Source organism: Trachypithecus francoisi, unplaced genomic scaffold (genome assembly GCF_009764315.1).
Source record: "Trachypithecus francoisi isolate TF-2019V2 unplaced genomic scaffold, Tfra_2.0 Lachesis_group17, whole genome shotgun sequence".
NCBI lineage: Eukaryota > Metazoa > Chordata > Mammalia > Primates > Cercopithecidae > Trachypithecus > Trachypithecus francoisi.
The window spans coordinates 24,820,698-24,846,584 of record NW_022681462.1 but is presented as its reverse complement, the minus strand read 5'-3'; the positions used below and the strand labels follow the sequence as shown (position 1 = coordinate 24,846,584).

Here is a 25,887-nt window from a genome sequence, read left to right as displayed (position 1 = left end):
CGCGGTCCCTGTCCTCAAATTTGTTTTTAATATATTTGTGGAGAAGAACTTGAAAAGTTGTGGGACAGCATAAGCAGAATACACCATGCATTAAATATAGGCCAAATGTGTACTTCAGTCTTGAAGGCAGGAAAGGAGGCTGCTGGAGAGACCAAGGAAAGCCTCAAAGAGGAAGTAGAATGCGATCTGGTCTTCAAGGTTGGGAAAAAGTTGACTCAGCAGAGAAAAGCACATTCCAGACAGAAGGAACAGCATAAACAGAAGGGCAAGAGAGGAAAAGCACAAAACCCGTGCAGAGGCTAGTGGGTGGGCTAGGCCAGCTAAGACGGGGTGAAGGTGGGGCTCGAACAGGGAACCACAAGAGACAAGCTGGGAAAGAGATGTGGGGCCAGACCAGTGAGGGCAGCAGAGGAATGCCACCCTAGAGGGGACATTTTAAGTTGCTTTGGTGATTTACTTTTATATATATAATATAATTTATATTATATATAACATATATAATTTATATAAAAATTATATAGTTATATAAAATTGTTATATATAATTATATATATATAATTTATATATATAAATAATGTATATATAAAAATTCACTGTTGTGTATGGCCTGGATTTTAGGCATCTGAGACACCAAGGTGGGGAATGGCTGAAATGACTCAAGAGGGGACTGACAAGGGATGTGATCCCCCCATGTGAAAGGATGTGACAGAGGGAATGGAGGGGAGAGAATAAAGATGAGACACTCCAGGAAGGAGGCGTCCATAGGACCTGTGGTTGGTTGATGGGAGCCAGGCCTGCTGAGGGAGAAGGCATCCTCTCTCTGCACTTTTCCTCCTTACTAGCACAGCAGTGCACCCTAGAACACAATGAAGAAACACATGTGAGCTCCTAATCTTCCCAGGGAGCTTGTCATTCCATGAACCAGCCCGTCCCCAGGAACATCACTGTGTTGCTGAGGGCACCATCATGGACAGGAGGGCTGGGGTCCCTCAGAGGGTGTGGGAAGGTATGCTGGCTGCCTGGGGACTGCAGTGGGAAGGACACAGCTGACTCATCAGGAAGATGCTGACCCATTGTCTCCTGTGCTTGGTCTCCAAGTACAACCCCCTTAACCTCACAGTGTTGGACTGGTCCCTGCTGAGCAAGAAGGAGTGTCTGAGCTACGGTGGGCGCCTGCTTGGGAATTCCTGCAAGTTTATCCCAGACCTGGCGCTCATGTCCTTCATCCTTTTCTTTGGGACATATTCCATGACCCTGACCCTGAAGAAGTTCAAATTCAGCCGCTATTTTCCTACCAAGGTAAGCTCACCCTGCAGTTAGGAGGGGACCTGCAGTTCTGGTCCACCCATGGATGGACTCCACATGAGCACTGGACCACTGGGGTTTTTCAAGTTAAGTCAGAGAGAACTGTGTTCGCTTGTTGGCCGGTCCCCTTGACAACACTTCGTATCGTCAGGCTTTTATCTTTAGTCTTTGTCTATAGTAGTATCTCATTGTGTTTTTAAAATGTTTCGTTTCCCTGATGACTAATGAAGTTGAAAGCACAGCTATTCCTGTGTTTATTGGCCGTGTAGCCAGTTGACTTTCTGTTTGGAAGTGTTTGTTGAAATCTCTTGCACATTTTGGGTTGTCTGTCTTTCTGATTTGCAAGAGTTTTTTATATATTCTGGGTAGAAATGTTTTTGTGATGATATGTGTTGCGAAATCTTCTCCCACTCTGTGACCGTTGTTTTCTTTTTACATCCTTAATGGTATCTTTTGATTAACAGAAATTATTAGTTTTATTGTAATTGAATACTCAAACTTTCCTCAAGGCAAATATTGGACAGCAGATATTCTTGTATGTTACCTTCTAAAAGCTTTATTGTTTTTCCTTTCATGTTAGATCTACAGTCCATCAGAATTGATTTTGATGTGTACTGTGAGATAGTGTTTCTTCGTGATTTTATACAGTCAATTGTTCCAGTATTTTTTAAAGACTGTTCCTTCTCCATTGCTTTGCAACACTTCCTTTGCCATATATCAAATGTTCCTATATGACAGGGTCTGTTTCTGGGTTCCTTATTTTGTTTCATTAGTTTATTTATATATCAGTATGACAGTCTTAATTTCTGTAACTTATAAGTCTTTATATCTTTGCCTCCCAAACTCTCTCTCTCTTTGTCCTTTTTATATAATATTTTCTTGGCCCTTTGCATTTCCACATGAATTTTAGAATCATCTTAACTTTCACCAAAATGAAAACTTGTTGGAATTTTGATAGGATTATCTTTGACTCTATTTGGGAAGAATTGATGTCTTTCAAACTTTGAGTTTTCTGATTTATGAATACAGTATACTTCATTTATTTTGGTCTTCTTTCTCTCCATAATGTTTTATACATTTTGATCTTGAAGTCTTGAACCTTTTTTGTTAGATTTATTCCTAGATACTTGATTTTTTTATACTGTCGTAAATGCTAACTGCTATTTTATTTTTTATTTTATTATAAAAATAATAATTATAATCATAATTATTATTATTTTGAGACAGAGTCTCACTCTGTCACCCAGGCTGGAGTGAAGTGGCATGATCTTGGCTCACTGCAACCTTCACCTCCCAGGTTCAAGTGATTTTCCTGCTTCAGGCTCCCAAATAGCTGGGACTATAGGAGCCTGCCATCATGCCTGGCTAATTTTTGTAATTTTAGTTGAGACAGGGTTTCACCATGTTGGCCAGGCTGGTCTTGAACTCCTTACCTCAGGTGATCCCCCGACCTCAGCCTCCCAAAGTGCTGGGATTACAGGTGTGAGCCACTGCGCCTGGCCCTAACTGCTGTTTTAAATTTTGTTTTCTACCTGTTTGTGGCTGAATTAAAACAGCACTTGAATATGTAAGCAGTGACTGGCCGTGGGGTGGGGGGTACTCAGAAGAATTTTAGCAACTCTTTCCCACCATAAACTCCATTAGCACTCTCCTAAAGCCATCTTAACTAAGTATTACAAGTGCTACTGCTACTGCTACTAATCATAATGATAAAATCTTTGATATAAATAGTTGAATTTTTCCCAAATTTTCTAAAGACTGAATAAAAGGTGCTTTAGGAAGCTTCGCAGTATATAAACTGAGTAAAAAATAGTTTGCTTACAACACGAGTACATCCTTAAGACAAGTTCTCTTCCTTCCTGCCCACTTCCAGCCCAGAGCATATCCCTATCTCCTCTTATGTAAAAATTCTCAAGCAGTCACTGTATCTGAGAATATCTATCTATTGCCTGCAGGATGAAAAGTAATTCATGTGGCATGGAGTTCTTGCGCCACCAACATTTTTTCCCTCACATTACTTAAAAATTGCTCAATTGCCTCCTGGAATTTAGGGTTGCAGAGAGGAATGAGGCCACACCATTTCATACTCATCAGATTGGTAGACAGATGAAGGTGTTGGGACACCAGATGTTGGAGATGGAAAGGAGTAGGTGGGAGTATAAACAGATACATCCAATTTGGAGAGCAACTGACACTCTCTGATTAGGTTGGACCATGTGAAGTTGCCCATATTTGACTGTTTCGACCTACAAAAAAAGGCAAATTCATGTGGTTTAACTTAATAACCATTCATATGGTTTTGACGTCTATGCTAGGAATATTATAGAAAAGGAAGTATATACCTAGCGCACTACTTGGTTCTACTGTGACTAATATTTATATGATCATGATAATATAAAGCTGTTACTAATTTTCAACTTTTGGAATTGACTTACAGATAAAACACACAAGCCATGTGTTTACAGAACAAGATCTCAGCTTCGACAATGGAAAGATCAAAGTGGAGGTGTCACAGGAAGGAAGGGGAGGAGGAGGAGAGAGGTGGTAGGAGGACAGAGGCAGTGGTCCTCACCTTGCAAGATGGAGAATGAGAGATATTAGCCAAAGCTAATGTAAAGAGAGGTTTGATTATATAACTTGAAAGTATAAAGGAATCCCATAGGAGCTTAAAATGATCAAAGATTAGGAATAAGGAAAGGACAGGAGGCATAGTGTAAGTAAAGGGAAATTCTTATCAATAGATAATACCTTAAGTTAGTAAATGAAAATATTAAAGTATATGCATATTAGTTAATGACATGGAGGGAACCTCCAGAACAAGTAAAATCGAGCAGACATAGTAGATGGATCTGGAAGGTGGGGCTGGATTGAGAAAAGGGGAGGTGGGAGACTTTGCTTTTCCCTGTAAATCTTCTCCACTATGTGAGTTTTTAACCAATTATATATATTATGCTAATAATAAATTTAAAGAGAAAAGGGGGATGCAGGGAATGAAGTCAATGTACTGTCACCTGCCCCTGCCCTTCAAATTGCCTTCTCTGAAAAGATAAAAAAAGGCCACAGGGTAGACATGGGGGACCTTCTGTCCTGAGACTTCTGGACATAGAGTTGGTTTGGAGGGGAGGTCAGAGGACATTGATTCAGAATGGGCAGGAAGGTCAGGTTCAGAACTTGATCTAGGAAGGGCCTCCAAGTTAAGAACCTGGCCTAGGAAGGGCCTCCTGAGAAGCAGAGGAACAAGAGGCTCTTGGTGGACAAAAGGTCTGAGAGTAGTCAATAGTCCCCAGTGGAATTGAGGAGCCTCCCTCCCAGCCCAGGTGGGGTACAACAACCTGTCACAGATTTGTAGGAACTAAGGTTTGCTTCAGAGTTCAGCCCTTGCCCTCATCATACCTACTGGGTGCCCCAATTCAGACTGTCATACCAGAACACATCTTCAGCAGTGGCTGCCATGGCCACATGGATCATAACAGCTCCCACATTGATCACCATATGCCAAGCACTCGAAATGTGTCACAGTTCAGTTACATCTTTGAGGGAGATACTACCATCATCTCCATCTTACAGAGAAGGAAATTGAGGCTTGGAGAGATAACACGCTTCCTCAAGCTCACACAGTTAGCGAGGAGCAGAGCCCAAATTTGAGCCTAGTTCTGCTGCCTTCAGAGCCCAGACTGTAACAGTTCACCTCTTTGCTGCCTGGGGACTGGGGCTGCCTGGAGCTGGGTGGGTACTTTACTCACTTCTTTCACTTGCTCATCTCCTGTCTGCAGGTGCGGGCCCTGGTGGCTGACTTTTCCATTGTTTTCTCCATCCTGATGTTCTGTGGAATCGATGCCTGTTTTGGCCTGGAAACCCCCAAGCTGCATGTGCCCAGTGTCATCAAGGTTTGCCCCTTGCCACCACTCTGGGCATCCAGTCTGCCTGCCTACCAGCTGTAGATTCTTTCCCCTCTGTGCTGATCAAACTCTCTTCTCCTCTCAGTCAAGAGACCATTTTAGTTCTCTGTGTGCCACCTTTCCTGAACACTGGCTCCCAGGAGCTGGTCCTTTGAGGTAGGGCGGGGAGGGGTAACATATTCACCAGGAAATCCTGATCTGTAGTCATGAGGTGAGGAAGGCACTGAAATTCACCCTCCAACCCAGCAGAAGCCTCTTGATTCCTGTTTGAGGGTCTCCAGTTCCCTGACCTCTGGCAATCTATAAGCTGGGCCAAATAGGATCTATTGAAACTGGTCCCTTAGAACAGTGATTCTCAAAGTGTGGTCCTCAGACCAATATCACAGCATCACAGTCACGGGGAACTCGTTAGAAATGCAATTTCTCAGCCCCACCTGTGGAATCAGAAAAGCTGGGGGGTGGGACCAGCAATCTGCATTTTAACAAGCCCTTCAGGTGACTTGGAGTATGCTCGAGTTTGAGAACCACTGCTTAGAAATTACCCACTAGTCTAGAATTGGTGACATATGCTTGTAGCTAAACTCAGCCCTACTCCCTCATAAGAGCACCAACCAGCCAGGTGCAGTGGCTCACGCCTGTAATCCCAGCACTTTGGGAGGCTGAGGCGGGCAGATCACGAGATCAGGAGATCAAGACCATCCTGGCCAACACAGTGAAAACCCATCTCTACTAAAGATACAAAAAAATTAGCCGGGCATGGTGGCGGGCGCCTGTAGTCCCAGCTACTGGGGAGGCTGAGGCAGGAGAATGGCGTGAATCTGGGAGGTGGAGCTTGCAGTGAGCCGAGATCGCGCCACTGCATTGCAGCCTGGTTGACAGAGCAAGACTCCGTCTCAAAAACGAAAAGAAGAAAGAAAAAAAAAAGAGCACCAAGCATCTCACCAGAGTAGGGAGTCCAGATTCTAGAACTTACCCTCCCTCTCTTTAAGGTTTCTTTTATTATTGTTGTTTGTTTTTTGAGACAAAGTCTTTTTATATATTCTCCTCATTCTTAACATGCAGGACTAACTGATGTTCAGCGTTTTACAGACAATTCTATAATGCTCCCAGACAGGCAACTCAGGAGAGGCAGAAGCAGCTGGCCCTGGGCCCACCCATTTCTTTATTCTTTTCTGTTGGGCCTCATTCCTGCTATTTGTTATTTGCAGTGGGTGACTGTGCTCTCTCTCCTGGCTGCCCTTTGACCTTCACCTTCATGTTTCCTGACCAACCCCAGGGCTGTTGCAGCAAATTACCTCCTTAGTTTTACAGACGCTGTCTGAGTGCATGCTCCTTCCCATGTCTGAATTTAGTCTAAAGTTGCAGGTACCTAAGGAGTTTAAGGGAAAATATTGCACTTGAAAAGTACCCAAAGTCAGGGAAAGTCGAGGAGGTGGGACAGCAGGCCAGGCAGCAAGTGTGCTGGGACGAGAGAGAGGAAAGGGCCCCTCTCTGTTTGCTCCCATTCAGCCCACACGGCCTGACCGAGGCTGGTTCGTGGCCCCCTTTGGGAAGAACCCGTGGTGGGTGTACCCAGCAAGCATCCTGCCCGCCCTGCTGGTGACCATCCTGATCTTCATGGACCAGCAGATCACTGCCGTCATTGTCAACCGGAAGGAGAACAAACTGAAGGTAAGGCCGGTACTAGGAGCAGAGGCATAACCTCTTTCTTCCCACAAAGTCAGAAGGAGCGAAGGAAGGACATGATGCTTCTTTCAGTACTTTGGGCCAGGAAAATATGAGGACAGAAGACTGAAGTTCCCACTTGGTGTGTTGAGGGGGTAATGTGACCTCCAGATGTGGGTAAGGCCACCAGGGCTAGAGTGACTTTCTGAGGACCAGGACCAAACTAGGCTGGGCCACTGGACACAGGCTTTCTGTCTTTCCCAAAGTGGCATCGAGTTCTTATGAGAATCAGTGGGGGGCTCAGCCTAGAACACTGAGGCAGAGGAACTTCCTTAGCCTTCCTGGTCTCTGCAACTCCCCATCCAGCCTGTGAGCCTGAGAAGACTCGGGTCACCCCCTCCCCGCTCCCGGTCTGGACCACTCTAGGTGTGGCCTGTCCCAGCTGGGGCCCCTCAGGAACTGCAGAGACCCTGTGGCCACCTTCTGGGCCCTTCTCCCCAGAGACCCAAACCCAGGGCCTCTCCAAGCTTGAACATCCCTCTCTTCTATGACCCATGTCCCTTAGGCAGTTCACCCTTTCAGATGGGGTGGTAGGACCTGCCCACCTCTGCAATCCTTGCAAGGAGCACCTCAGGCCCCTTCAGTATCTTCTGGAAGGCAGGGGGGCCTTGAACCATGTTCCACAGAGTGGCTGCTTCCAGGAGGAACTGGCTCCCCAGAAACTTCTCCCTCCCCACCCCACCCTGCTCCTGCAGAAGGCTGCTGGCTACCATCTGGACCTGTTCTGGGTGGGCATCCTCATGGCCTTGTGCTCCTTTATGGGGCTTCCCTGGTACGTGGCTGCCACAGTCATCTCCATCGCCCACATCGACAGCCTCAAGATGGAGACAGAGACCAGCGCCCCTGGGGAGCAGCCCCAGTTCCTAGGAGTCAGGTAGGAGGGTCAGGACCTAGGAATCACCCAACGGGGAGGGACCCACTCAGAGAGGGGAAGCTGGCTTTGCCTGCCACAAAAGAATTTGGGCTCTGATGGCCCAAGAACCACAGGGACATGAGTGCTATCCCTGGAGGGAGAGAAGGAGAGAGACAGAAGTCCAACTCTTAAGTGGGGATTTTTACCTACTGGGCTCCAAGCAGTATGCATATCCCATCCATAAACATGCGCACATGCCAGACACTCATCTGCATCGGCCACCCAAGGTCCCCACAAGGCCTCGTGCTGTCCTGCTCTTTTTCTCTTCCTCAGGACCCTCCAGGCCCCGACTGCCCTGATGGCCCTCTTGTGGGTTCGGGTCCTGCTCAGTCTCCATTCCTCCAGAAGGCTATCCCAGGATCACCCCCACTCCCCGGTCCATGGCCCTGCCTGTCACTCCTGTTCCTTCACTTGCCCCTTCTCTTACACCCCGTGGTAGGCAGAGAAGTGCATCTTCAGCCCCTTAGGACCTCCAGGGTGAGACCACACCAAACCCTGGCATTCACCTACGTGGCTGCCCTAAGAACTTCTCCCACTATCTTGGGATACTTGAGCTACCCAGCCTGCCCGAATGATGCTTCTCTGCCCGACTGCAGGGCTCACCTGCCTCCCACCCCTGACACCTGCTCTGCTGGTGTCCCCTTCCCCAGATCCTCATTCATTGTGCCCCACAAAAGTGAAATCTTAAAATCAAAGGGCAGAGTAATAGCATTTTATCTTGCATGTATCCTCGCAACAATAGGTGCCATTATCTGCATATACTGAAGCTGAAGATGGGCAGGCTCCTGCCCAATGCCACATAACTAGCAAGTGGCGGAGCCAGGATCCAGCCCACATCAGTTCTGCTCAAGCACCCCAGCTACGAGCCACTACACTAAGCGGCCTCCCTCAATGCCCCTGCAAGATGCCTTGGGGGCTGCCTGTCTTCCCACATATGGTTCAGCTGGGCCTCAGGCAACCAGGCAGAGCTCCATACAGAAGCCCTCGAGGCCATGGCCTTGGACACAAACTTCAGGTGCCCACAGTGAGCAGGAGGGCCGGAGTGGTCACCAGGCATTTCCTGGTACACCCTGACCATGTATTCTTCTCTGCCAGGGAACAGAGAGTGACCGGCATCATCGTCTTCATCCTGACGGGAATCTCGGTCTTCCTGGCTCCCATCCTAAAGGTGAGGTCCTATACTCTCACCTAGGGCCTCGTCGCCTGAGAAAGCAGAGTGGATGCCTCAGGGAGGGAGGGGGTCCCCACATGGCTAGGGATCACGGGCCTATCAGCCCCCTAAAAAAGGCACAGTCTTGGCCGGGCACAGTGACTCACACCTGTAATCCCAGCACTTTGGGAGGCCGAGGCAGGTGGATCACCTGAGGGCAGGAGTTCAAGACCAGCCTGACCAACATGGTGAAACCCTGTCTCTACTAAAAATAACAAAAATTAGTCGGGCGTGGTGGCTAAGGCCTGTAATCACAGCTACTCGGGAGGCTGAGACACGAGAATCACTTGAACCTGGGAGGTGGAGGTTGCAGTGAGCCAAGATCATACCACTGCACTCCAGCCTGGGCAACAAGAGCGAAACTGTCTCACAAAAAAAAAAAAAAAAAGAAAGAAAGAAAGAAGAAAGAAGGAAAAGAAAAAGAAAGAAAGGCACAGTCTTACTAGGCCAAAGCAATGTTTCCACACTGTCACCGTCGTTTTCTGTGATGCTGCAGTTTTTTGTCATCACTAATCCTCTCTCCCACCCCTCTCAGGGCCACTCTCACCTTCTGGAGGATACTCTTCCCTCTGAAAGTTCTGCCAAGTTCTAGCCCTGCTTAGATCAGGAACTTCCTGAATGGGGTGTGTGTCCACATTGCTGGAGTTTAGGGCTCATGAAGTTTAAAACTTGCAGCACAAGGCCAAACATGGTGGTACATCCCTGTAGTCCAGCTACTCAGGAGGCTGAGGCGGGAGGATCACCTGAACTCAGGAAGTCTTGGGACCTGGGTGACTTTTTCCCACACAGCTTGAAGCTCCTCTTGCTCATGTCCCACCACAACAGCCAAGAGATTAAGTCAAGTAGGGGTACAATGGAGGCAGGTGTCCCCCACAAGGGTCTCTTTCTGGAGAGACTCCAGAAAGCAAGGTGTTCCCACCAGGCTTCCCTGCTCTCCACTCCAGCCAATCGCCCATCAATCTTCCTTTCCCTTGATCAGTGCTCACGTAAGACTTTCCTTTCTTGAATTAAGTTTACCTGTAATTGCCTCAACCTTTTGCCAATATTATTTTTCCTCTTTGAATATCTCAAAACAGCTCATGACCAGGCATGGTGGCTTCATGCCTATAATCCCAGGACTTTGGGAGGCCGAGGTGGGAGGATCACTTGAGACCAGGAGTTCAAGACCATCTTGGGCAACATAGCGAGACCCCCATCTCTACAAAAAATACAAAAGTTAGCCAGGCATGATGGTACGTGTGAGGCATGATCACTTGAGCCCAGGAGGTCGAGGCTGCAGTGAGCCGTGATCATGCTGCTGCACTCCAGTCTGGGCGACAGAGTAAGGCCTCTTCTCAAAAAAAAAAAAAAACACCTCATTTCAGAGGTGACCTTGTAAGAAACAAAGGCTAAAGAATTATGATTCTGGCTGATGTATTTACAATGGAAAATATTTCTGGCTTGAGAATTGGTACTGGGCATACCTGAGCAGTAGGTAGGAGGCTAGCATTTTTAAAGGGATATTTCCCTTCTTGGGGAAACAAATTGCACACAGGAGGGCAAACATTTTGTTTATTTAAAAATATATTTTAAATGGCCAGGGACTATTTACTTTTGTAGAACGGGTTCCAAGGTGCCATTGTGTATGTCAATTTTGACACTGTTTAACATACAAGTATTTGCATTAAAAAGCTCAAATCAGGCTGGGTGTGGTGACTCAAGCCTGTAATCCCAACACTTTGGGAGGCCGAGGCAGTTGGATCACCTAAGGTCAGGAGTTCAAGACCAGCCTGGCCAACATGGTGAAACCCTGTGTCTACTAAAAATACAAAAATAGCCGGGTGTGGTGGCACACGCCTGTAGTCCCAGCTACTCAGGAGGCTGAGACAGGAGAATTGGTTGAGCTCAGGAGGGGAGGCTGCAGTGAGCTGAGATTGCACCACTGCACTCCAGCCTGGGCAAGACAGAGTGAGACTCCGTCTCAAAACAAAACAAAACAAAACAACCTTCGAATCAGCCAGGCATGATGGCTCACATCTGTAATCCTAACACCTTGGGAGGCTGAGGCGGGAGGATCGCTTGAGGACAATAGTTTGAGACCAGAATGACCAACATATCGAGAATCTGTCTTCAAAAAAAAAAAAAAAAAAAAAAAAAACCCAATCCAAGAATAGCCTTCTTTAGGGGCCAAAAATTCCTCTAAAGCCCTTCTAGTGTTGGCATAGTGCTCTGTGCTCTCCAGAGTGCTCTAACATGACCACAAGGAGGAGCAGCCTCTGCTCACCATGGGGAGCCACAGCTGCAGGTGGAGAGAAGGCAAGGGGCAGAAACAGCTGAGACAGACAGCGGAAAAATGCTTTGAAAGGCTGTGAAAGATTTGGAATCATTCTTGTAGAGTGGGATGAATTCTATGATCCCATTTTTGAAAACGCAAACAAACTGGCCTGTGTGCAAGTTTGGAGGGATGGGTACCCACCAAACTATTCGTGGTTAGTTGGTGATGAGTGCTGATTAGTTTACACACTTTTGTTCTGCTTCTGTTTTATGTGATTATGCATGAGGCATGATTTCTGTGTTTTTTGTTTTTTGTTTGAGACAGAGTCTCTGTCGCCCAGGCTGGAGTGCAGTGGCACGATCTCAGCTCAGTGCAACCTCTGTCTCCCAGGTTCAAGCGATTCTTCTGCCTCAGCCTCCTGAGTTGCTGGGATTACAGGCATGCACCACCATGCCTGGCTAATTTTTTTGTATTTTTAGTAGAGACAGGGTTTCACTGTGTTGGCCAGGCTGGTCTCGAACTCCTGACCTCAGGTCATCCACCTGCCTCGGCCTCCCAAAGTGCTAGGACTACAGGCGTGAGCCACCATGCCCGGCCTGATGCGTGATTTCTGTTAAGTGTCCTGGGTACTCCCTGCCAATGTAGGTCAACTCATTAAAGTTCCCCATGCCCCTGCAGGCTGAGCAGTTTTAGGGGCCCTCACCTGAGGCTGGAGGTAGGAAGGAGCTGGCAGGAATGAGGAGGGGGCAGTCTGTGGAGTCTTCTCACTTTCCAGAAGGTATTTCTTCAGCCAGACCACATGGCTTCCGCACAGTGCAGTGAGGGACCAGGCCAGGAGTGCAGTTGCATGCTGGGCCAGCCTGAGAAGGGGCAGTACAGCCCCAGTGACCCTCATCTCCATCCCCACCCACACCCCAGTTCTGCTGACTCTCGGTTCCCCCAAACATCCAGCTCCCCAGCTGCCTCTGTGGTCAGGAGACACTGTCATCCAGAACAGGGTGGCCAAGGGCCCGACCCAGGCAGAGGCCAATCCAAAGCTCTGCTCTCATTTTAGTGCATCCCCCTGCCGGTGCTGTATGGAGTCTTCCTCTACATGGGCGTGGCCTCCCTGAATGGCATCCAGGTAAGGCTTTCACTCCCCAGGCTGCATGATCTGGAGTCAACATTCCATGTCTGGTTCCATGTCACCAAGACCCCCAATTCAGTTGTCCCAATTGTCCCCAATTGTCCTAATTCAATGAAAGAACAATAGTAATAATGGTACTACCACTGATTGATACTACCAGGCAAAATAAATATGCTAGGCACTTCATAGGCCTCACATAATTGAATCTATGTAATTAAGTCCTCTGATCGCCATTTTACAGATGAGGACTGGAGGGTCAGAATTCAAAATCCAGAAGGAACTGACTCCAGTGAGCATTCATTATACCTCTTTCTCTTCCCTAAGGCAACTACGCAGAAGAAAACATTTTTGTTTTGTTCTGTATTTACTGTGAAATCCCAGAATTCTTAAACAGTTTGTGTTACAATTAACTTGCACTTTCCTTGAATATGGACAATGTCCATTTTGTGGCCAGCTCCAGGGCTGTTCCCCTCAACCAGGGCTCAGGACCCCTTCTCTAAGACCCCATTATGCATCCACCTAGACACCTCCAGGCCCCGTCCCATGCACCCTTAAGGCCTGAGCAGGGGGCTTCCCCTCTCTGAGACCCCACCCAGGTACCCCTTCTGCTAGTCCCAGGGCCCAGCAGGCCCTCCAGGCCCAGCTGCCTGGCTGAGCCCACGCTGTCCCCCTAGTTCTGGGAACGCTGCAAGCTCTTCCTGATGCCAGCCAAGCACCAGCCGGACCACGCCTTCCTGAGGCACGTGCCGCTGCGCCGGATCCACCTCTTCACCCTGGTGCAGATCCTCTGCCTGGCGGTGCTCTGGATCCTCAAATCCACGGTGGCTGCCATCATCTTCCCAGTCATGGTAAAGTGGGCGTGGGCTTCCCCCTCCTGCCGGGCAGGTTGGCCTGGGCAACCCAGAGGTGCAGCGCAACCTTCCCTCCCGCCACCTTCTACCTTCCTGTCAGCTGTGGCCTGGCTCCCTCGGGTCGCAGAGGCTGGCACAGAATGACCTGATTCGAGTTGTGGCCATCCAGGCCAGATGGTATGGGGTGGGGCAGAGAGGAGGCGGAAAAAGGAATGTCAGAGCAGCTCAGCGAGAATGCAGGAGCCACCCAGCTCCGGGGAGGGACAGAGAAAGCAAATCAGTTCAACCTGGACACCAAGTTCCCACTGCCAAAATTCCAACCAGTCTCAGAAGTCGAGTACTAAATATAGATGTTTCCACCCTTCAAGATAGCTAAATTTGAAAAGCTAAATAGTGAAGTAGTGGGGCGGGGGAAGAACAAGGGTCAGAGATCAAGAACAACAAAACCCAATGACAGTATATATAAAGCTTGAGCAAGGGAAAGGTTACAGTTCTTTCACTATTCTTGCAAATATTATATAAATTTGCAATTACTCCAAATATATAAATTTGAAATTACTCCAAAATAAGAAGTGAAAAGAATGCAAAGCCAACAACATAATTGCCTCTGGCCACCTAGATAACTCACTGAGGGCAGTGACCCAGGCCCCCCTTGCCAGGAGCCTGGAGTGTGTCAGCAAATGCCTGGGGAAAGCCTGAGGGTTCTAGGGTAGGGGCCAAAGTAAGGACAGTGAGGAGAACTTGAAGTGCACACTCCTGGGAGGGGTCTAGTCCATGGTTCTTGACCCTGGCTGCCCATGACAATCAACCCAGATCAATCAAATCAGAATCTCTGGGGAAACCCAGACTTTGATATTTTTATGAGGTCCACGGATGAGCATAGACATGCAGCCAGGGTTGAGAACCCCCACTGCAGGGAAAGGGAGATAGAGCCTCACCCTGAGGGCACTCAGAGCTGTTGAAGGGAAAGGCAGTAGTAGTCATGATTAGCATTTACTGAGTGCTGTTCCACTGAGTCCACACCAGCCCCTGAAGCACTAGTAACCCAGCTTTACAGATGAGAACATGAGGCTCAGAGAGCATGAGCAGAGTGACCCTGGGCACATAGCCAGACAGGGCAGGGCAAGGCAAGACCCACACCCTCCACCTATTAATTTTTTTTGTTTAATTTGCATACAGTAAAATTCAGTGGATGGGTCTATGAGTTTTGGCAAATGTACAGAGTAGAGACAGACATAAATTCTTGGGCCTTACCTGACCTGCTAAATCAGAAACTGGGGGAATCCAGTGATTTGTGTATTAACAAGCCCTCCAGGTCCTGGTGCATGCTCAAGTTTGAGAACCACTAATTTATGTATTTATTTAATTTGTTTGAGATGGAGTCTTGCTCTGTCGCCCAGGCTGGAATGCAGTGGCACAATCTTGGCTCGTTGCAACCTCCGCCTCCCGGATTCTAGCGATTCTTCTGCCTCAGTCTCCTGAGTAGCTGGGACTACAGGCACTCACCAACATGCCCGGCTAATTTTTGTATTTTTAGTAGGGACAGGGTTTCACCATGTTGGCCAGGCTGGTCTCAAACTCCTGACCTCAGGTGATCCGCCCACCTTGGCCTCCCAAAGTGCTGGGATTACAGGCGTGAGCCACCATGCCTGGCTGAGAACCACTAATTTAAAGAATAACTGTTCTCCAGCCCATGGCCCTTCTGAGGCTCCCCACTTCGGCTGTCACAGGCTGTCCCTCTTGGTCACTGGTAGGAATGGTCACTCACCTGAGGGGCCAGACGAGAGGAACCACAGTGGAGGGAAGGTGAGTAATGGCTTATGGGAGCTTCGAGATGGCTCCAAAGACACCACAAAAAGTCCCTGAACTCAGCAGACTGAGGGAGGAAAAAATCTATGCCTGAGTTTGGGCATTAAGACCACAGTTTTCTCCAAACTCTCACAAAACTTTAGTCTCTCTCCCGTTTCCCACCACAGATCCTGGGCCTCATCATCGTTCGAAGGCTTCTGGATTTCATCTTTTCCCAGCACGACCTGGCCTGGATTGACAACATCCTCCCAGAGAAGGAAAAAAAGGAGACAGACAAGAAGAGGAAGAGAAAGAAAGGGGCCCACGAGGACTGTGATGAGGAGGTGGGGAAGATGTGAGGCTGGGGCACAGAGGAGAAATCGAGAGTCCTTCTCTCCACTTTTGCCAGGGCTAGGGAGAGGGTGGCTTCTTGGGTGGCCTGCGACAGTGCCTAGGCCCAATCCAGGATGGGCTGGGGCATCTGCTTGTCTTGATCTGGGGTGCTGAGGGCTCTTCTGTTTATGTGAATATCCTCAGAGTGGGCCAGAGTGAATGAGACTCCGTGTCCAGGGAAAAGGTGACTGGCCATGCCCACTCTTTCCATCACTGCGGGCTTTATGGTTGTGATCACAGCAAGCGGGTTCCTGCGGGAAGGGCTGGGAGGCAGCTCCAGCATGGAAGGAGGTTATGAAGACTGACTTCCAGAGAGTGGAGCAGACTTGAGGAGAGGTGTCTAATGGGGACTTAAAAGTAGACTGGACTCCAGACAGGCAGAAGGGGCTGGGAACAAGTTTTACTTGCACCTTTCCCTAGGGTACGGGGGACAAAGATGGGGAAAGAGGCAGGTATCCTGACCGAAAGGAGACGCTACATTTCCCAGACGCCTGGGACAACATGGTTGCCCCATCTGCCCCTCTTCTCCCATGCTCCCTTCCCATTTCACCCCCAAAACACTCAGGGAATCAACAGACAAGGGGCCAGTCCAGAAATTATAGTGAATCACTAAACATGAGGCAGAAAGATTCTTAATTCACGTGTTCATTACATATGATGAAACTGTCCCCGCAAAAGGAAGTGACCTACCCAAAATGGACATGTAGCTACATTTCTAAGAAGGAATTAAAATAATTCCTGACTTTGCTGGTTTCTGATATGCTAAGCTGCCTATGCCATCTCCTAGTGCTCTGCTTGCCTCCCAATCTCCCAATTTGACCCAAACTCACGTCCCTGCATCCACCCTGTCCTGTTCTCATGATTTGGCCTCGTGCAGATGAAACATGCTCAAGGCAAATCCCTTCTGACTGGCTGGTGATGATTAAACCATCTTCTGATCAGTCAGAACTCCCCTGGTCCTTAATCACTGTGCTTTTCCAGGAAGAGTCCCATAATGCATGTGTTTGTAGATGATTTGTAAAGGTGGGTTCTGAAAACAAAGAAATAGAGACTACATGCCTTTTAAAGACACTTAGTTGTCATACTTTCAATAAATATTTGAGTGGCTACCACATGCCAAGAACTATTACAGGGTTGGGAAAAAGAATCTCTGAATTAGGCCGGGCGCGGTGGCTCAAGCCTGTAATCCCAGCACTTTGGGAGGCCGAGACGGGTGGATCACGAGGTCAGGAGATCGAGACCATCCTGGCTAACACGGTGAAACCCCGTCTCTATTAAAAAATACAAAAAACTAGCCGGGCGAGGTGGTGGGCGCCTGTAGTCCCAGCTACTCGGGAGGCTGAGGCAGGAGAATGGCGGGAACCCGGGAGGCGGAGCTTGCAGTGAGCTGAGATCCAGCCACTGCACTCCAGCCCCGGCGACGGACCGAGACTCCGTCTCAAAAAAAAAAAAAAAAAAGAATCTCTGAATTATGATATATCAATGGAAAAACAGGATTCAATTTACACAAATTCATTTTACTTGTCTTTATAGTAACACAGTTATTGTGTGAGGTTCATTCCCAAGTGACTGGTTGCTGTGACAGATAAAACCGTTTTGATGACATTCCTGGAAGAGTTGCGCTCTGTTCAATGGTGTGTATAGGACAGCAGGCTAACTGTGCCCATTCCCCCTCAGTGGGCCCCAGAGTGTTTGCAGCACCCCTGTTTTGTCTAGAGGTGAAGAGAATGGTGGTTTGCACTGCACATGCATGCATTTTCCATCTTGGCAAGAAAGCCAAGTTGTTGGCCAGGCGTGGTGGCTCACGTCTGTAATCCCAGCACTTTGGGAGGCTGAGGCGGGGAGATCATGAGGTCAGGAGTTTGAGACCAGCCTGGCCAACACGGTGAAACCCCATCTTTACTGAAAATACAAAAAGTTAAGCTACGCATGGTGGTGCACACCTGTAATCCCAGCTACTCGGGAGGCTGAGGCAGGAGAATCACTTGAACCCAGGAGGCAGAGGTTGCAGTGAGCTGAGATCATGCCACTGCACTCCAGCCTGGGCAATAAAGCGAGACTCTGTCTCAAAAAAAAAAAAAAAAGAAAGCCAAGTTGTTGTGTTGATGTTTATCCTCTTTTCCCACTGTTTTTCTTCAGCCCCCGTTCCCTCCTCCCTCAGTTATAAAGATTCCCATGGAAAGTGTCCAATCAGATCCCCAAAACGGTATCCACTGCATTGCCAGTAAGTAAAACACATGGTGTCTCTCCCTTCCTACTTACTACTAATCCTCCATGTCTTTCCCCTAGGAACTTTCATCTGTAACTCAGGGGGATCTAATCATTTTGGATGCTACAGCAGCAGTCTTCAACTTTTTTGGCATAAGGGAAAAGTTTTGTGGAAGATAATTTTTCCACAGACCAGTAGGGGAGTGGGAAATGGTTTTGGGATGAGACTGTTCTACCTCAGATTCTCTTAAGGAGTATGCAACCTAGATCCCACGTATGGACAGTTCACAATAGGGTTCTCACCCTTATGAGAATCTGTTGCTGCCACTGATCCCACCGGAGGTAGAGCACAGAGGTTAATGCTTGCTTGCCCACACTCACCTCCTGCTGTGCGGCCTGGTTCTGCTACTGTTCCATGGCCTGGGGGTTTAGGACCTGCACTAGAAGACCTTTGTCCTAGGCAGAGATCAAAGAGAACTGGGCCACCAGGACTGGTACTCCAACCAGATGGGAAACCCCAGAGCAAAGCCTGCAGACTTGAATGACTAATCCTCACTTTAGTTAAGGCAAAATCCCTCATTCCCTCCTTTCCCCACGTGTCCCCAGATCCCTGTGGCATCTCCTGGCCCTCTTCTGTGTTGTTTCAGACCACATCAGTCCAAACATGGCCCACCAGGCCTCCCATGTTTTCCAGTGGCTGTTGAAATGATTGAGGGCTCAGAACCAAGCTTTCCCCTTTAGAGAAATAGGTAGCATAGCACTTGGGTTATAAGTCAGGCATAATTGGAGATCCCCGTGGTGGTTGTGCTGTGCCTCTGTGTGAATCCTCAGCACCTTCTCAGCAGACAGCTGAGAGGGAGACTGCCTGGGAGGGATTGGGCATTGCTTACGGAAATCCTGGGAGATTCTATTGCTGCCTTTAACCCCTCTCAGCCTCAGCTCCCCATAGGTGGCCAGTCCTGTCATCCAGGCAACATAGCCTGTCCCGAGTCTTCTGAAAGATCCCTACCTTAGTCCCAAGCCTGGTGCTTCTAATACAGGGCTTGCCACCCTCAAAGACAGATTAGGGGTGGGTGGCCAGGGCGTCCTTCCCATCAGCAGTATCCCTCATAAGCACCTCAAGATCTTGAGTTTCTCAGGCTCTTCCCTGACTCCCATATCTCTCTTCCCTGGCCCTCCCATGCCTCACACCCCCTAGCCCTGGCTGAGAGCCTTCTGGGTGAAGGAGTAACTAAGCCCAAAGCCACACATCTCTGAGGCCCTGTATTCCTCTTGCATAGTGTTGGCTATAGGATTAGAGAAGGAAAAGAGAGGAAATGGTGGGGGAAGCCCGGAGAAATATGGTGCTCAAAACTGCTCCACATCTGACATTTTCATTTTCCTACCAGGAAAAAGATCTTCCAGTTGGAGTTACTCACTCTGATTCTTCCTTCAGTGACACAGAACTTGATCGAAGGTAAACACTGTTAGGTAGACTCCTTGCATATTAAGTAAGAGACTGGGAAATGGTCGGGAAGGTGGAGGGTCTAGGATTGCCCAGGCTAGCTGTCCTCTGAGTAGAAGGCCCTTGCTGGTCCCCAACTGGGAGTCAAAGGCTGACAAACCTGACTCATCATTCAGGGCCAAGAAACAAATATGTCTTCTTACTGACATAACAATATGGTTACAACACACAAAGGTATTCAACTTTAGTAAAGGAAATTCTTACAAAAGACTAGGTAGAACAAAAATTGAAAGTAAACGTTGTGGCTGGGCATGGTGGCTCATGCCTGTAATCCCAGCACTTTGGGAGGCCAAGGCGGGCAGATCATGAGGTCAGGAGATCAAGACCATCCTGGCTAACACGGTGAAACTCCGTCTCTACTAAAAAAAATACAGAAAAATTAGATGGGCGTGGTGGTGGGTGCCTGTAGTCCCAGCTACTGGGGAGGCTGAGGCAGGAGAATGGCGTGAACCCGGGAGGCGTAGCTTGCAATGAGCCAAGATCCCGCCACTGCACTCCAGCCTGGACAACAGAGCAAGACTCTGTCTCAAAAAAAAAAAAAAAAATTAAATATTGATAAAAAGAAAACAGAAGCCGGGCGCGGTGGCTCACGCCTGTAGTCCCTGCACTTTGGGAGGCTGAGGTGGGCAGATCACAAGGTCAGGAGATTGAGACCATCCTAGCTAACACGGTGAAACTCTGTCTCTACTAAAAATACAAAAACTTAGCCGGGCATGGTGGCAGGCGCCTGTGGTCCCAGCTACTTGGGAGGCTGAGGCAGGAGAATGGTGCGAACCCGGGAGGTGGAGCGTGCAGTGAGCTGAGACTGCGCCACTGCACTCCAGCCTGGGCGACAGAGAGAGATTCCATCTCCAAAAAAAAAAAAAAGCAGAAAAACTAGGCATGGCTTAAGTGTAGTATCACTGAAAGCCAGGATAAATGAACGCTAAGGATCAAAACCCCAGGGTACTCTGTAGAATGAATTAACAGCAGGGTTAATTAGCAAAGGTCAGAAAGGGTATGGAGGAAAGCCAACATCAGAGATTAACATCAAAGCTAACATCAGAGATCAACTCGAGATGGGAACTGTTTTTTTTTTTTTTTTTTTTTTTGAGACGGAGTCTTGCTCTGCCGCCCAGGCTGGAGTGCAGTGGCCGGCTCTCAGCTCACTGCAAGCTCCGCCTCCCGGGTTCACACCATTCTCCTGTCTCAGCCTCCCGAGTAGCTGGGACTACAGGCGCCCGCCTCGTCGCCCGGCTAGTTTTTTGTATTTTTTAGTAGAGACGGGGTTTCGCCGTATTAGCCAGGATGGTCTCGATCTCCTGACCTCGTGATCCGCCCGTCTCGGCCTCCCAAAGTGCTGGGATTACAGGCTTGAGCCACCGCGCCCGGCCGGGAACTGTTAAGAATAAGTTCCAGGCCGGTTGCCAGGAGCCCCCATGCCAACAATGTGATTCTGTTCTTCATGAGAAGCCACCTGTGAAAAAGGTGAGACTCCCTGAGGATGACACAGTGGGCTCAAACACAGAAAAGAGGAATTCAGAGGCAAGAAAGGCTTTACTTCATTGTTACTTGGGAAGATGCCAGGGGCAGTCCCACTCCTACCTTGTGCCCTAGAATGGACAGGGATCAAACAGTAATTACAGCACAGGCTATCCCAAGTCTAGAAGATCAGTCTCCAGGCACAGAGGGCACTCATCCAAGAGATTTTTGGGGAAACAGGGGACAGGGGATCTTCTGAATTAAAAGGCAAAGCTGCTACCCCAATGCCAGGGTGAAACAACAGACATTTCCCCAGTTCAACCCTCCCTAAGCAGCAGTCCCAAGGATGATCTAGCCCAAAGTGTCACCTGTCCCAGTTACATCTCCGCCTTCCTTCTCATCCCACATCCCCAGTCAGGCTCCTATACCTGGGATATATGCCAGGCTCCAATGATGCCATTCATCATTATATAGTAGTACACCAGTAATACCAGTATTAGGAGAAAGCAGTCTATCTTATTTTCATTTATAAAATAATCTACACGAAATTGACTAACTGCTCCCAATTTCAGGCAGTAGAGAGAAAATTTGGACCAGGTTAAAGGTTTCCAAAACCCTGTTAAATTACACAAAGCCCTAAGACAAGGTCAGAAATGAAGAAAATTTGGTAACTGGAGATGGCATCTCCCAACCTCATTGATGTTTTGCTGAATTTATGAAAACAGATGGAGGCAAAGACCACTAAATAGCAAGATTCTATTTCAGTGAAAGGCTCTGTAGCATGGTCTGGTTTAACAAAGACTAAGCATCAATGATCTACCAGGTGCGATGCTTAATCCCTGGGGATGTAAAAAGAATGGCATGGAAAGAGCACCCTGTGCAAGAATAACAGAGCACACAGGGAGGGACTAGCCTCATTTTGAGAATCTAGGAAAGAGAAACTGGAATCTGCCAGACATAGAGCGGGGCAGAATAAAGAAAAGGAAAGGCATTGCAGGCACTGGACACAGGCGCGAAGTACCATTTGAAAACACACACAGACACACACACACACACACACACACACACACCCAAAGAGCAAAGAACACTGCAATGGATAGGGCAAACTAAGCAGGCAGGACTACAAACACAGAAGGCTGTGTTTGTGTTTGTGAGAAGACAGATACTCCTGTCTTCTCACACTAAAGAGCTTAGATTTTTTGAACAATGAGGAATCACCAAATCTGTGATTTCAAAAGTTCACCTTGGCAGCAACGTGAAGATAGGTTTACAGGGCGAGACCAGGTGCATAACTATGGCTGAAGGCCAAGCCAATAGGAAACTGCTCATTCTGGCATGTGCTGAGAGTTCAGAAGCGAAGACAGAAGTATTTGCATTAAAGCCCTGCTCTAGGGGATGGGTTCAAAACACCAAGAACTACATAATCCTTCTTTCCTACTTCTTGTTCAGCATCACCTTGCACTTCAAAATCTCCTGTCCAGCTTCACCTGCTTTCAACTACTCACGGAACCCAGTGTTCATGGTGCCACAGGTGAAGATAGAGATGGAGTCAGACTATGACTTCACAGACATGGACAAATACCGAAGAGAAACTGACAGCGAGACCACCCTCTAGGATGAAGCAGCTTCTCCCAGATGGGAGATGGAGAGCCTGGCTTAGTCTTCATTGGGAGGGTCTTAACTTCTCTGTGCCTGTTTCCTTCTTTATCAAACAGAGGGAGTCCTTCTGCCTAATAGAAAACTGGAGATCTGTTGATGAAAAGTACTGCTTAGATGCAAAGCTCTCCCCTTCCTTTCATAGTAATTAAAATACCTAAAGCTAAATATTTTATTTTAAAATGCAGTCCTGCATAGAAATTCTAACATTTCTTTGGAAATAAAAAAAATGCTTGCTTCCCCAAATCATAGCTAAGATAAAAGGGCAATAGTCAATTCATATTTAAAACAAATACCAATTTAAAATTGTTTAAAGGTTAGATTTAAATACAGATGTTCTCGAATGAACTCGTAATATACTCTTATGTCACTAGACCATCTTTGGAATATTTGGCAATTCTGCATATTAAGAAATGCTGAAAAGGTCATATCTTTTCTCCCTGTCACATCCAATTTCCGAAGGGTTATATGAAAAGTTTGAACCAGGCCGGGCGCGGTGGCTCAAGCCTGTAATCCCAGCACTTTGGGAGGCCGAGACGGGCGGATCATGAGGTCAGGAGATCGAGATCATCCTGGCGAACACGGTGAAACCCCGTCTCTACTAAAAAATACAAAAAACCAGCCGGGTGAGGTGGCGGGCACCTGTAGTCCCAGCCACTTGGGAGGCTGAGGCAGGAGAATGGCGTGAACCTGGGAGGCGGAGCTTGCAGTGAGCTGAGATGCGGCCACTGCACTCCCGCCTGGGCGACAGAGCGAGACTCCGTCTCAAAAAAAAAAAAAAGAAAAAAGAAAAAAGAAAAGTTTGAACCAGCCGGGCACAGTGGCACACACCTATAATCCTAGTACTGTGGGAGGCCGAGGCAGGCAAACTGCCTGAGCTCAGGAGTTCGAGACCAGCCTAGGCAACACGGTGAAACCCCATCTCTACTAAAATACAAAAAATTAGCTGGGCGTGGCGGCATATGCTTGTAGTCCCAGCTATTAGGGAGGCTGAGGCAAGATAATCGCTTGAACCTGGGGGGCAGAAGTTGCAGTGAGCCGAGATGGTGCCACTGCACTCCAGCCTGGGCAACAGAGAAAGACTCCGTCTCTAAACAAACAAAAAGTTTGAACCATCTGCATATGGGCCTTGCTCCAGAAGTGTGACTGGGGCTTTCCCAGATTGAAAAGCCAGTTCCAAAACTCTGTTAATGAAAGAACCAATCCATCTGAGTGGATAAATGTTTCTAAAATAAAATAGTTCTTGTTAAAGTGAAATTTGAAACCACACGTTAAATCAACAAAATGATCATTTAAATTAGTATCACTGGTTTTTCATACCTGGAATCACATTTCATTATACATTTGGGTGGGTCTTTCCTGCAAATTTTCAACATTTATTCCCAAAGTCAAACTCCCATTTATGTGAACAATACAGGTTAGACAGAGGTAATGTCACATTTTACATTATAACTTCGCAATATTAATCAACCTAGTACTTTAAAGGAATGATTGAAAACTATTTGGGAAGATAAAAACCAGTTTTAATGAAGCAAACCTATTCCTCATGAAACTTAAGATCAGTCATTTTACCTTCAGTCCACATTTAATGAATACCAACCATGTTTATTTAATGCCTACTATGACCCCGACAGCCACAGTGCATCTGACACTTACTTTCTCCAAAACAACTATGATTCGAACCTTGAGTAAATCACTTTGGTTATTATATTTGCTCAAGATGACAAATGCAGGTGCTTTCTTTTTTAAAGAAAAATGACACTAGATCATTAGCAGATCAGGACAGGTAACTGGCCTCTGTAATCCCGAGTCTAGTGGAGTGCCTGGTCCACAGAAAGCTCTCAGTAAGTGTTTGATTACATTTAATCTCAGAGCTCCCTTCCAAGGGATACTGCCAAGAGGTAAAGCTCTAAACCTCTACTCCTACTGAGAGCAGAATTTCTTAGCTAATCCAGAACCATCTCCTTTGCTTAAGTATAAATTCTTGCCAGCACTGTGGCTCACACCTGTAATCCCACTACTTGGGAGGCTGAGGTTGGGGGATCAGTAGAGGTCAGGAGGTCAAGACCAGCCTGGGCAACATAGTGAGACCCATCTCTAAACAAATGTTTAAAAATTAGCCAGGCATGCTGGCACACACCTGTAGTCCCAGCCATTTTGGAGGCTGAGGCAGGACGATCCTTTAAGCCCAGGAGTTCAAGGCTGCAGTGAACTATGATCATGCCACTGCACTCCAGCCAGGGAGACAGCTGGAACCCATGTCTTATAAACAATAATAATTAATGTTTCTAAAAAGTATTTATTATCATCCGCTCCAATCCTGGGGAAGCTAACAATCCACCCTTAACATTTCAGTTTTAAAACCTGGCTGATTTGGAATAGAACTTTGTCCAAATTAAATTGTAGAAATGCTGTGGATTCAAGAGTAAACCTGCTTAATTAATCAGACAAGCTGGAAAACTACTGTTAATTTCTTTGTTGTAAATTGATCACTGTAATTTTACCTTACATGTCATTTATATTTTGTATATACATGAACATTTTAATCTCCATAGCTTTTAACAGGTTGACATAATACTTCTACATGCAGTCAGTCAGTCATTTGTTCCACTTGTAACTCTAATTCAATAAAATTTAATCCTGTCTGGTCATCTAGCTCCATGTTTAATAATCTAGGTAAGTAAGTAGGCATGGCTTATAGCCATGAGCTATACCTCACTTACAAAAACATCTCCAACAAACTATCGAAACTTCTTTCAACTCCAGAGAACTATGAAAAGAATAACGCTAGCTGGCAGAAGAACAAGGATGGAGGTAGGTGAACTCAACTGTTCTCTTTCTGCCTCAAGCTGCCTAGAGCAGGAGCTACTTCTGCTTGCCTGAAAGCCAAAAGCCAAAATAGACAAGAAACCTACCCCTGCCTCAAGTATTTAACAGATTAAGCTCCTAGCTTGGCACAATCTGTTGGGATATAAGACTGTAGGACAGGCCCGGTGCGGTGGCTCATGCCCGTAATCCTAGCATTCTGGGAGGCCGAAGCAGGTGGATCACTTGAGGTCAGGAGTTTGAGATCAGCCTGGTCAACGTGATGAAACCCCGTCTCAATTAAAAACACAAAAATTAGCAGGGCATGGTGGCATGCACCTGTAATCCCAGCTACTCAGGAGGCTGAGGCACAAGAATTGTTTGAACCTAAAAGGCAGAGGTTGCAGTGACCCGAGATCATGCCACTACACTCCAGCCTGGGCAACAGAGCGAGACTCAGTCTCAAAAAAAAAAAAAAAAAAAAGGCTGGAGGACGAGGCTGGTTTCTCCAAAGCTCTTTAAACCTCTGTTTGGGCGTGGGTGGCCCAGGCCTGTAATCCCAGCCCTCTGGGAGGCTGAGGCAAGAGGATTGATTTCTTGAGGCCAGGAGTTCAATACCAGCCCAGGCAACATAGCAAGACCTCATCTCTACCAAAAAAAGAAAAAAGAAGAAGAAAAAAAAATTATCTATTTAAGGCTATAGAAGTAAGTGTTACTGAATATAGGCATATCTACATTGATTAAATGAGAAAAAAACTCTGGTTAGGTCGTAACTAAGAGTCATAGGAA

At 47.4% G+C, this 25,887-nt stretch overlaps 1 protein-coding gene across 5 annotated transcripts in view; it reads left to right on the top strand.

Moving 5' to 3' along the window:
• Positions 1 to 22,884, top strand: part of SLC4A5 (solute carrier family 4 member 5) — a 140,714-nt gene extending 117,830 nt beyond the window's left edge. For 4 of the 5 annotated variants that reach the window (XM_033175145.1, XM_033175147.1, XM_033175144.1 and 1 more), the window contains 10 exons: positions 1,099 to 1,299; positions 5,079 to 5,192; positions 6,714 to 6,875; positions 7,625 to 7,803; positions 8,938 to 9,010; positions 12,361 to 12,429; positions 13,107 to 13,280; positions 15,260 to 15,415; positions 19,061 to 19,128; positions 22,087 to 22,884. In XM_033175145.1, coding sequence (XP_033031036.1) covers positions 1,099 to 1,299; positions 5,079 to 5,192; positions 6,714 to 6,875; positions 7,625 to 7,803; positions 8,938 to 9,010; positions 12,361 to 12,429; positions 13,107 to 13,280; positions 15,260 to 15,415; positions 19,061 to 19,128; positions 22,087 to 22,252 — 1,362 coding nt within the window. In that variant the 3' untranslated portion in view covers positions 22,253 to 22,884. Of the gene's footprint in view, positions 1 to 1,098; positions 1,300 to 5,078; positions 5,193 to 6,713; positions 6,876 to 7,624; positions 7,804 to 8,937; positions 9,011 to 12,360; positions 12,430 to 13,106; positions 13,281 to 15,259; positions 15,416 to 17,603; positions 17,689 to 19,060; positions 19,129 to 22,086 lie in introns of all 5 variants that reach the window. The other variant, XM_033175148.1, reaches the window with a different exon arrangement.
• The last annotated feature ends 3,003 nt before the right edge of the window (positions 22,885 to 25,887 follow it).